We start from the raw sequence: 13022 nt of genomic DNA, 5'->3' as shown, positions 1-13022 counted from the left end.
CTGTATCTGCGCGTAATGACCTGACACAGAAACACACATTACGCACTACAAACCCAGGTCTGGCTACACTGATTTTAACCATGAGATTAACTCTCAGTCTAAGCATGCTTAGCAGATAGACGCTGTTAAAGGAGAACGAGGAAAGAAAAACTGTCAGGTTTCCTTTTTAACTAACCATTTCAGCTAACCAAAAGAGCTACAAGAGATCTGAAAGCTGTGTTGTCAAAGGCTTTCATGGCTGGAATCACTGGGTTGCTGTGAGTTTTCCGGGCTGTATGGCAATGTTCCAGAAGCATTATCTCCTGATGTTTTGCCTGCATCTATGGCAGACATCCTCAGAGGTTGTAAGATCTATTAGAAACTAGGAAAGGGGTTTATATATCTGTGGAAAGACCAGGGTGGGAGAAAGTACTCTTGTCTGTTTGGGGCAGGTGTGAATGTTGTAATTGGCCACCTTGATTAGCACTGAATGGTCTTGCAGCTTCAAGGTCTGGCTGCTTACTCCTGGGGGAGTCCTTTGTTGGGAGGTGATTAACTGGCCCTGATTGTTTCTTGTCTGGAATTCCCCTGAAAGCTTACTTTAAAATATCATCTCCCCATGTAAGCCACCCTGAGTCCCTTCGGAGAGATGGTGGTGGGATACAAAAATTAAGTTGTTGTTATTATTATTATTGCTGTTGTTATTATTGCTATTATTATTATTATTATTATTATTATTATTATTATTATTATTTGAAACACAACAAGATGAGTCCATAGCAGACAAGATCACTCTGCTGGTTGTTGTATTGAATCACACGTCAGACACTTCCCAAGTATCTAGGATTGTGTGATGTATCGGCAAATTATGCACACATATCTCAGTAAGGTGGCCATTTGCAGCTGGCAGATGGTAATTTTGTCGGCGCCGATTGTGTTTAAGTGCAGGCCAAGGTCACCACTGGAACCACCTTGACTGGCTTGGGCCAGAGTCTTTGCAGCTAATCATAAGTAATAATTTCTTTCTGGCCTTGAATGCATAATCAGTAAACTATAGACAGAGAGTCATCATAGTATAGTGGTTTGAAAATCAGACCGTTAATCTGAAGTTTCAAATCTCCACTCAATCCACGGGGTGATTTTGAGCAATTTACACTCTCTCATCCTCAGAGGAGACAAAGGCAACCCCACAGAAAAAACCTTGCCTAGTAAAACCATAAGATGGATTTGGATGTGCCTTGAAGGCATACAGGACATAGATATGGACTTCTTGTGAATATGAAGCTAGATAGAAGTTATTATATGGGGAGCCAAAATACTCTAAAGTGGGCATTGGCAAACTTGGGCCCTCCAGGTGTTTTGGACTTCAATGCCCACACTTCCTAACAGCCTCAGGCCCTTTCCTTTTCCCCCTCAGCCGCTTAAGCGGCTGAGCGGGAAAAGGAAGGGGCCTGAGGCTGTTAGGAAGTGTGGGAGTTGAAGCCCAAAACACCTGGAGGGCCCAAGTTTTCCCATGCTTATTCTAAGGCACCAAACCTTGTCTGATCTTACAAGCTAAGCAGAGTCACCCCAGGTTAAGACCTGGATGGGAGGAAACAAATAAATACCAGTTGTGATTGGCTATATTTCAGTGGAAGGAAGTGATATAACCACTTCTGGGTTTGTCTTTTCTAAGAAAAACATGTGAACTCCATGCAGTTGCCATAATTTGACACTTTGAAGGCATACACACACACACAAAGTATAGTGTATTTATTAGAATATTATTATTCTAATAGATTATTATTATTATTAATAATAATAATAATAATAGTTTATTTCTTCAGTTATGAACCAGACAGAGGTGAAACATTACTATCCTGAGGGTAAGAGCTGAAGAAGAGTTATGAGGTTGTTGAGGAAGCCACTTGGGCTGCATCTACACTGTAGAATCAATGTTTGACACACTTTTACCTGCTGTGGCTCAATGCTATGGATTCCTGGAGTTTGTAGTTTGGTGAGGCACCAAGCACTCTTCGACAGAGAAGGCACAATGGGATTTTGGCTTCAGAAATATCCTATAGTATAGTTTCTAGATCCAGGGAAGTCACTCCATCCCTGCATTCTGCCTTGGTCAGACGACACCTGGAGTAACACTGTGTCCAATTCTGGGCACCACAATTGAAGGGAGATGTTGACAAGCTGGAATGTGTCCAGAGGAGGGCAACTAAAATGTTCAAGGGTCTGGAGACCAAGCCCTATGAGGAGCAGCTTAAAGAGCTAGGCATGTTTAGCCTGCAGAAGAGAAGGTTAAGAGGAGACATGATGACCATGTATAAATATATAAGGGGAAGTCATTGGGATCAGGCTTGTTTTCTGCTGCCCTGGACTCTAGGATGTGGAACAATGGCTTCAAACTACAGGAAAGGAGATTCCATCTGAACATTAGAAAGAACTCCCTAACTGTGAGCTAGATAGAAGCTATTATATGGGGAGCCAAGGGTGTGCAGTAGAAGAACTCTCTACCCCGAGTGTGGTGGAGGCTCCTTCTTTGGAGGCCTTGAAACAGAGGCTGAATGGCCATCTGTCGGGGGTGCTTTGAATGTGATTTTTCCTGATTCTTGGCAGGGGGTTGGACTGGATGGCCCACAAGGTCTCTTCCAACTCTTTGATTCTATGAAATGACAACTCCCATGATTCCATAGCATTGAGCCACAGCAGTTCGAGCACTGTCAGATGGGTGTAGATGCACCCCTAACCTGCTTGAAGTAACCCAAAGATGTTGCTAACTTCCCCGGCACTCCAAGTAATCCCTACCAGAGTCACAGTACAAAGAAGACTTGATGCAATTTAGCCAGAAATCGAAGCTTGTTCTCTGAGTGGGGGGGGGGGGGGGGGAGCTTGAGAGGATGCACATAGTTGGAGGAGTCACACAATTCCCTTTGCATGTGGGTCAAAGCACACCAGAAGAAAACACACGCATACACACACCTAACACACACATCAAGGACCTGGATGGGAAACAGCAGAGGAATGTCAAGTGCTGCAGGCTCTCTATCAGATGACAGAATTGGCCAAACCACTCTGGGCTGTATGGCCATATTCCAGAAGCATTTTCTCCTGACATTTTGCCTGCATCTATGGCAGGCATTCTCAGATGTTGTGAGGTGTTCCTTGCCTATGAGTGTTCCTTCTGAGTGTTCCTTGGCTATGAAAACCTTATGCAATCCATAAATGGATAGGCAACTTGAACACATCCATAAACATAGGCTAGGATCCTCTCTTCAGCTATGAACAGGGCAAAGGGGAAAGAAGCTCTATCTTGACGGAGAGTGATTTTGGAGCAGGCATGGGCAAGCTTGGGCCCTCCAGGTGTTTTGGACTCCAACTCCCACAATTCCTAACATCCAGTGATGGAATTGAATCAAACTTGGCACACAGAACTCCCGTGAGCAACAGAAAATACTGGAAGGGTTTGATGGGCATTGACCTTGAGTTTTGGAGTTGTAGTTCACCTACATCCAGAGAGCTCTGTGGACTTAAACACTGATAGATATTGACCAAACTTGGTACAAAAACTCAATATGTCCAAATGTGTACACTGGTGTAGTTTGGGAAAAATAGACCTTGAAATTTGGGAGTTATCGTTGCTGGGATTTATAGTTCACCTACAATCAAAGAACATTCTGAACTCCACCAATGATGGAATTGAACCAATTTTGGCACACAGAACTCCCATGACCAACAGAAAATACTGGAAGGGTTTGATGGGCATTGACCTTGAGTTTTGGAGTGTTGGTTCACCTACATCCAGAGAGCAGGAGGAGGGCTTTTAGTGGGAGGATTCACCATCTGTTTCCAAAAAGGAAGAGAAGGATAGGAGGAGAGATCTTCAGCCTTCTCTGCCAAAGGGGTTCCTAAGACCATCAGAAATATGTGTTTTCTGATGGTCTTTGGTGACCCCTCTGAAACCCTCCTTGCGATCCCCAGGTTGAGAAACACTGCATTAGTAAAAGTGTAGCAATGGCCTCATCTTATTTTGAGGCATCCCAGAGGTTGTTAGGGAATGGTGGGAGTTGGAATCCAAGACTCCTGGAGGGTCCAAGCTTGCCCATACCTGCTTTAGAATATTTTGGCTTTCTATATAAGCAATTGAGGGGGAAAAGGAAATGACCAGAAGCTGTTAGGAATGATGGGAGTTGGGGTCCAAAACACTTGGAGGGTCCAAGCTTTCCCATACCGGCTTTAGAAAATGTTGGCTTCCCATATAAGCTGCTGAGAGGGAAAAGGAAGGGGCCTGAAGCTGTTAGGAATGTTGGGAGTTGGAGTCTAAAATACCTGGAGGGTCCAAGCTTGCCAATACCTGCTTTGGGGTAATTTGGCTCCCCATATAAACAGCTGAGGGGGGAAAGGAAAGTGCCTGAAGCTATTAAGAATAGTGGGAGTTGGAGTACAAAACACCTGGAGGCCTCAAATTTGCCCATACCTGCTTTAGAATATTTTGCCTCTCCATATAAGTGGCTGAGAGGGAAAGGAAAAGGCCTGGGGCTGTTAGGAATGGTGGGAGTTGGAGTCCAAAACACCCGGAGGGCTCAAATTCGCCCATACCTGCTTTAGAACATTGATGCTTCCCATATAAGTTGCTGAGGGGGGAAAGGAAGGGGCCTGAAGCTGTTAGGAATGGTGGGAGTTGGAGTCCAAAACACCTGGTGGGTCCAACTTTGCCCATACCTACTTTAGAGTATTTTGGTTCTCCATATAAGTGGCTGAGGGGGGAAAGGAAGGGGCCTGAGTCTGTTAGGAATGGTGGGAGCTGGAGTCCAAAACTTCTGGAGGGCCCAAATTTGCCCAGAGGAAGAAAGTGGCCAAACCACGTCTGACTCTTCTTGAGTGGGTCCTGGTTAAGCCCTGGATGGGAGGCAGCCCTTTAGGGAGAGCTGTAGGCTCCAATTCCGAGATGGGAAGTGGCCAAACCAAGTTGGGACTGCTATGCAATGCCTATCCGCCTTCACCCACCTGTAGGACACCTGCTTCCTGAAGGTTAAACTCTTCAGCTTCTCTTCCAGGGACTCTTCCTTCTGCCCGGGCGGCGGGGGAAGGGGCTGCTGCTGTGGCGGCGGCTGCTCCTGGGTCTCCGTGGCCGTGGGCTCCCCTCCGCCTTCGGCCCCCCGGCAAGAGGCGCCCCCGGCAGCCCCTTTCTCCTCCTGGCCGGCGGACGGAGGCGGGTTCATGGCGGTGCTGAAGGGACAGCGACCCAAGGGGAGGGCGCTGCGGGGAACGGGAAGGCAGGCGCCGGAGGAGGAGGGAGGGAGAGGCCAGGAGAGGAGGAGCAGGAGGAGGAGGAGTGGGGCGCCTTCTCTCCCGGGCGCGCCAGGGGTCCCGGCAAAGGCGAAGGCGAATGGCAGGCGGCGCCTTCCCGCAGCAGCAGCAGCAGCATCCCTCGGCGGCGGGCGCACTGGCTGCAGAGGGGCATTGTGGGAAACTCCCTGCCTGCCGCCTCCGCGGCGGCCAATCAGCGCCGCCCTCCCGCCTCGCCGAGGCTGCTCCTCCTGGCCACGCCTCTTTTGACAGGGGGGGGCAGGCAAGGAAGGAGGGAGGAGGGAGCAGAGGCAGGAGGCGCACCTGGGTCCATCTCATCATCCATAAGAACAATACACTTAATTTATTTATTATTTAAAATAATAAAATTATTATTATATATAATGTTAGATAGATATATTATAATAATGTATTATATATAAAACACAAAGAATAAGAATAATACACTTTATTTATTATTGTTTATAAAAGAATCTATATAAATAAAAATATAATGTTCGTTTGTGGGATTAACAGAACTCAAAAGCCAGTGGGCCAATTGACACCAAATTTGGACAGCATACACCTAACAAGCCAATGTATATCCTTCACTCAAACATTTTTGATTTTGTAATTTGGGAGTTGTAGTTGCTGGGATTTAAAGTTCACCTACAATCAAAGAGCATTCCGAACTCCACCAATGATGGAATTGAACCAAACATGGCATACAGGACTTCCATGACCAACAGAACACACTGGAATGGTTTGGTGGGCATTGACCTTGAGTTTGGGAATTGTAGTTCACCCACATCCAGAGAGCACTGTGGACTCAAACAATGATGGCTCTGGACCAAACTTGGCACGAATATTCCATGTGCCCAAATATGAACACAGATGGAGTTTAAGGGAAATAGACCTTGACATTTGGGAGTTGTAGTTGCTGGGATTTATAGTCCACCTACAATCAAAGAGCATTCTGAACTCCACCAATGATGGAATTGAACCAAACATGGCATACAGGACTTCCATGACCAACAGAACACACTGGAATGGTTTGGTGGGCATTGACCTTGAGTTTGGGAATTGTAGTTCACCTACATCCAGAGAGCACTGTGGACTCAAACAATGACGGATCTGGACCAAACTTGGCACGAATATTCCATGTGCCCAAATATGAACACAGATGGAGTTTGGAGGAAATAGACCTTGACATTTGGGATTTGTAGTTACTGGGATTTATAGTTCACTACAATTAAAGAGCATTCTGAAACCCACAAACGACAGAAATGGGGCAAACTTCCCACACAGAACCCCCATGACCAACAGAAAATACTTAAGGCCATCCAGTCCAACTCTCTTCAACAGGGCAAAAAAATGTAATCAGAGCCCTCCTGACAAAGAGCCATTCAATCATAAATACAGATAGATAGATAGATAGATAGATAGATAGATATGATTCTCTCTCACACACACAGATATAGTATCACAGATTTGAAAGAGACCCTTAAAGAAGGACTATGATATGTTGCATATTCCAGAGTAGGCAAACCAGACACTCTCCACATCAACGCTGACAAAGAAACAACAAGAAATACTGTTTACTCACAAGCAGAAAGGAATTATATATATTAGAAACCAACACTTTCTCATTACTTTATTTTCCACATCACCAGACTGGGCCACAGCGACACGTGGCAGGGGACAGCTAGTCCAGTTATAAACAGGTTTGAAGTAGTTTCGCTGTGCAGATAACACAGGGCATCTTTCTTATAATCAACAGCAAACTGAGTTTGCTTTTAACAATCCAAAGTTTCATGGTGCCTCTCTGTGTCCTAAAACATGGAGTCTGAGCTCTGAGCGGTCCCAGATCTGATTCTTTGGTCTGCAGCCTCTCGCACAACCTCAAGAAACATAGAGTAAAGAGAAAGCTGCATACCAAAATATACATATACAATATGGCAAGCAAACAGAATCATATACAAACAAATTACTAGTGGAGACTTGAAGAAGGTTGTTATTTCCAACATTTACATCCCGTCCCATCTCCCCAAAGGGACTTGGGGCGGCTCACAATATTAAAAAATGATGTATACAGTAACCGACACAAAATAAATCTACCCTGGGCATGGGCAAACTTCGGTCTTCCTTCGAGGTGTAACAATATTACTTGCTACATAATAAAGATTTTAATATCCACCTAGAAACTATGCCCCATAAGATACATTTATCATAGGCTTTTTTACTTATTAAAGTGAACATAGTATGATCCCGTGGTCCTGATAACCACAGGGGCCAAAGAAACAGGAAATCTGCCTCCAAGCTCAATTGAGGTACTCTATCCTTGGGAAGAGGACTCTAATCTCAGATCTTTTCCATAAACCCAACTACAGCAAAATTTTCCATGATGTCAAAACATCTTCGGTGAGTGAAGAAGTCAATAAAGCTTAAAGAGGTCTATCATGATAAAAGCACGGACATTGCTTCCCTCCAGGTGACTTTCTATCACTGTGGTATATAGTATCCTAACCTACTGCATCTGCACATGGTTTGGTAGCTGCACAGTGGCAGATAGAAAGGGGCTCCAAAGGGTCACCACTTCTGCACAGTGGATCATTGGTTGCCTTCTCCCCTCTTTAGAAGAACATTATAGGTCCTGCAGCCTTAAAAAAGCTCAGAGCATTCTTGGGGATCCATCTCACCCAGCATATTCATTTTTGAATTATTACCATCTGACAATGGCAAGTTCAAACAGAATGAGAGAGAGCTTTTAACCTAGAGCTCTTGCTATGATGAATCCCATGGTTTTGCACTGATGTGGCATTGGGAGCTGTGCAGTAGTGGTGGGAGTGTGGAGGGGTGGGTGTGTTTTTTTGTGTTGTGTGCTGGGGAAAGCATTTAATTCTGTTGTACAATGTACAATGATAATAACATTATTCTATTTTGGACTTCAACTCCACAATTCCTAATGGCCGGTAGGCTGTTAGGAATTGTGGGAGTTGAAATCCAAAACACCTGGAGGGCCATGCTTGATCTACACTGTAAAAATAATGCACTCCAACTGCCATGGTTCAATGCAATTGGATCATAGGAGCTTTATAAGATCTTAAGACTTCTCTGTCAAAATGGTCTGCTTTTATCTTCCCCTCAGTGGGCTTCAGTGGCTGACTTGGGATTCAAACCCTTTTCTCCAGAGTTTTGAGTTGCATCAACACTATGGAATTAATGCACTTTGACACCACTGGAACTGGCATGGCTCAATGTGAAGGGATCCTGAGAGTTTGTAATTTGACAAGGATTTTAGCCTTTTCTGTAAAAGAGAAATGTAGCCTCACCAAATGACGAATCCCATGGTTCCATAAAATTGAGCCATGACAGTTAAAGTTGTTTCAAACTGCATTAATTCACATAAAAAGTTTACAAAAATTCTGTTTCTTTTTTGTCATAAATTGAGGTCAAATACACATACATTAAGTGGGGGGACAGAGATCTTGTTAGATCATTCCATGGCTCGTGGCAACTTCTGAAAAAGTGGGAAGGGGAATTAAAGATCATAGGAGTGAAAGCACCAAGGATAGGAACTCACTGAACATTATGCCAGTTGGAATGGGTTTGGTCAGAGCTTCAGAAGTTCATTTCTTGAACTATAATGCCAGAATCCCACTTCCAGCATGACTATTGATCATATAACAGCTTTAGGCAAAGGCCATGCTGGTTGAAAATTTCTTGGAGTTGTGCTCCAAAAAAAAAGTAACTTTCCCAGATATTGAAATACCAAACAATGGTTGGCTTGGCAGCTGTTTCTGGGCACAGTATTTTTCCAAGTGTTTTGAACTTTGTGTTTCTACTGCAGATTTGTGTTCCTAAAAATCTTACGGTGGTACAAGGTACCTTGCTGCAATTAACTTACCTTTTGATAAATCATTCTTGACAATTGCCATCCATCCCTTCATTGATTCCACTAATGCATATAGTCATGATGGAGAATTAACTTACTAGGGTGAGCAATTAATTGTAGGGCAAAGATAATTACAAGTGATAACATACTAACAGTGGAACATGCTGCTTTGAAGTGTGGTGGAGTCACCGTCTCTGGAGGTTTTAAACAAAGACTGGAAGGCCATCTGTAAGGAGTGCTTTGATTATGTGTTCCTGCGTGATAGAATGAGGTTTGTTTATTTATTTATTTACAGTATTTATATTCCGCCCTTCTCACCCTGAAGGAGACTCAGGGCGGATCACAATGCACACATACATAGCAAACATTTATTGCTGTTTTCTAGACATACATATAGACAGATAAATGTATTTTTGGCATTTCTACATCAGTGCCTGGAGGTTGTGCTCAATTCCAGCCACAGGGAGGTGCTGTCACTTCATCCATTATGACGCTGAGTCTTTTTTATCGTATTTCCTCCTTGCTCTTTGACCGCTGGCATTTGTATGGTGTAGCAAAATACCTACCCGCTTTAAGCGGTCCCTAATTTCTCAACTCACAGCTCAGCTGTTTTCGAACTGCTTAGGTGGACAATAAGCTAGGCTTAACAATTGGGTGCTCAGTCTGACTTGGGCTTTGAACCTGTCACCTTCTGGTCGGTAGTGATCTATTGCAGCTGGTGTTTAACCAGCTGTGCTATAGGCCAGCCCTTGTTGAACTAGATGGCCCTTGTGACTCGATAATGATGGTGATAGTATTCATTTGAATCCTGGCAATACATTGAGCTACATGGAGAAAGAGAATGAGTGCAATAAACTAGAATGGTATTGTTTATCTTTGTACGTTACCTCTTCTTTTTCCATTTCCAGAATGACTGTAAAATAAAATCCATGGCAAGCATGCATTGCTACAATAAAATATCTAAAACAGCACTAGTTAAATTGCAGACTACAAGATAAAAGTGGTAATAAAATAATTAATTGAAATTCCAGGAAGCATTGCCTTAAATCACAGTAGCAATGAACCAGGAGAACTGCTCTGGAAAAATGAGCTCCAAACATAGAGTTCCACCAAAAGAGACGTCTTTTTTCTGGTATTGCATCTTGTCCTTCATTAGGAGATAATTAGATTAGGCATTTCTTCAGTTCTGCCAAACACTGCCAAAAACAGAGGTTGAAAATGCTGACCCAAACCATAGTGACTAAAGTAGACCTATTTAATAAATGGGATTTACCTATGTGTTGTCACACCATACAGCAGTTGATGTAATAGATCTCCTCTGGTTAGGACTCGCCAGTAGGATTCAAGTCATAAAATTGCAACAGCAAAAACAGCAGAGAGGAAACAGGCAGGGACATCTAATTACCTTTCAAGAAGAGTTTGCTCCAGGCACAGTCAGCCCATTGTATGCTAATCAAGGTGGTCAGCTGAAATATTCACACCTAGCTCAACTGACAAAAGTCCTTTGTCTCACCCTGGTCATTCCACAGATATATAAACCCCTTTTTCCCAGTTCCAACAGACCTCACCTCTGAGGATGCTTGCCATAGATGCAGGCGAAACGTCAGGAGAAATGCCTCTAGAACATGGCCATATAGCCCGAAAAAACCCACAAGAACCTAGTGATTCCAGCCATGAAAGCCTTCAACAATACATTGATTCTAGTCATTGTTGCGCTCGTCGATGTGAAATTTAGTTTAACGCTGCTGCAGATGGTTCTTCTTTTACTCTGCTGTCATTCTTCTCCATTCTGATAGTTCCCATTTTGTAGCATTCACTGCCTGGCAAATCATTATGCATACGAGGAAGGATTTAAATATTTTAAGTAAAGAAAGGGAGAGAACATGGCGAAGAGAAAAGCACAGCAGTGGTGCTGCAATGGGAAATGCCTTCCAGAAGAGGAAAGCAAACAAATATGGAATGGTTTGACCACTGGACTACAACTCTGGAGACGAGTTTGAATACCTGCTTGATGTATTGTCGAAGGCTTTCATGTCTGGAATCACTAGGTTCTTGTGGGTTTTTTCGGGCTATAGGGCCATGTTCTAGAGGCATTTCTCCTGACGTTTCGCCTGCATCTATGGCAAGCATCCTCAGAGGTAGGGAGGTCTGTTGGAATTAGGACAATGGGTTTATATATCTGTGGAATGGCTGGGGTGGGGCAAAGAGCTTTTCTCTGCTGGAGCTAGGTGTTAGCTTGAAAGTCACACAACTATAGCTATAATCTGTTATAGGGTATAGTTTAGCTAGCAAAAACAACAGTCTTCTAGCACCTGAAAGGTGTAGGCTGCAGGTGGCCCCATACCCTGCTTCTGTGGATTATTATTATTATTATTAATATTATTATTATTATTTACCTGTGACAAATAACTGGTGGGATCACAAGCTTGAAAAGGTTGCAGAAAATGAACACATCAAACTACTCTGGGATTTCCAGATTCAGACAGAGAGTTTTGGAGCACAATACTCCTGATAACACGATTGTGTTAAAAAAACCAGGTATGGAGCGTCGATGCTGCAGTCCCAGGTGACAGCAGGATTGAAGAGAAACAACTGGAAAAACTTACACAACATGAAGATTTAAAGATAGAACTGCAAAGACTCTGTCACAAGCCAGTGGTCCCAGTGGTGATTGGCACACTGGGTGCAGTGCCTAAAGACCTTGGCCTGCACTTAAACACAATCAGTGCTGACAAAATTACCATCTGTCAGCTGCAAAAGGCCACCCTACTCGAATCTGCACATATTATTCGCCGATACATCACACAGTCCTAGACACTTGGGAATCTTGTTTGTTGTGTACTGATCTTGTTGTGTTAATAATTATTATTATTATAATTAGAATTATTATTGGTGTGTGTGTGTGTGTGTGTATAAACTTTATTTCTCTACCGCCCTCTCTCCCCAAGGGAACTCGGGGTAGTTTACACATAAGAAGGCAGACATTCAACACCCAAGTGAGCACAAAAACACATCAAAAACATATCAAAATACACAAAAGAGACTTGTGCGCCAGCTGCGACCGTACCTCGAGAAGGCTGATCTGGCCGGGGTGGTCCATGCCTTGGTCACCTCTAGAATGGATTACTGCAATGCGCTCTACGTGGGGCTGCCCTTGAAGACGGCTCGGAAACTCCAACTGGTCCAGCGGGCAACAGCCAGGATGCTAACTGGGGCTCATTACAGAGAGAGGTCAACCCTTCTGTTTAAGGAGCTCCACTGGCTGCCATTTATTTTCCGAGCCCAATTCAAGGTGCAGGTGCTTACCTACAAAGCCCTGAACAGTTTGGGACCACCCTACCTGCGTGACCGCATCTCCACCTACGAACCCACACGCTCGCTCCGGTCATCTGGGGAGGCCCTGCTCGTGATCCCATCCACGTCGCAAGCGCGCCTGGTGGGGACACGAGACAGGGCCTTTTCTGTGGCAGCCCCCCGACTTTGGAATGCCCTTCCAAAAGATCTTCGCCAGGCCCCTACTTTAGCAGCTTTCAGAAAGAACCTAAAAACTTGGCTGTTCCGATGTGCCTTCTAGGAATCCCCACCCAAGTCCTAGAAGCACTTTAGCATAATTAACATTACTGCACACCGTACTATTTTATTCCCATGCTCCTCCTACCACTCTAGCACTTTCAACCCTGTACCCCACTGCGCTGGCCGGCCCAGTTTTAAAGTGTCATGATGTATTGTTATTGTCGTTATTGCTTGCTTAACTTATTGATTTGCTATGTTTTCTACTGTTGTGTTTGTTTTACTGTATTGTGTTTTGAGGCTTCGGCCTGTGTAAGCCGCATCGAGTCCTCCGGGAGATGCTAGCGGGGTACAAATAAAG

General features: G+C 44.2%; 1 protein-coding gene across 5 annotated transcripts in view; it reads right to left on the bottom strand.

The window, feature by feature from the left end:
* DGKI (diacylglycerol kinase iota) overlaps nucleotides 1-5454 on the bottom strand; it is a 303622-nt gene extending 298168 nt beyond the window's left edge. For 3 of the 5 annotated variants that reach the window (XR_010910056.1, XM_067469250.1, XM_067469253.1), the window contains exon 1: nucleotides 4975-5425. Coding sequence is in view for 4 of the 5 variants with exons in the window: in XM_067469250.1 (XP_067325351.1) it covers nucleotides 4975-5189 (215 nt within the window). In the remaining variant the exon portion in view is untranslated. Of the gene's footprint in view, nucleotides 1-4974 lie in introns of all 5 variants that reach the window. The other 2 variants (XM_060776823.2, XM_067469251.1) reach the window with 1 other exon arrangement.
* Nucleotides 5455-13022: the final 7568 nt, after the last annotated feature.

Source organism: Anolis sagrei, chromosome 5, assembly GCF_037176765.1.
Source record: "Anolis sagrei isolate rAnoSag1 chromosome 5, rAnoSag1.mat, whole genome shotgun sequence".
In the NCBI taxonomy this organism is placed as follows: Eukaryota; Metazoa; Chordata; class Lepidosauria; order Squamata; family Dactyloidae; genus Anolis; species Anolis sagrei.
The sequence above is the reverse complement of the archived record's forward strand: the minus strand, read 5'-3'. Positions and strand labels throughout refer to the sequence as shown.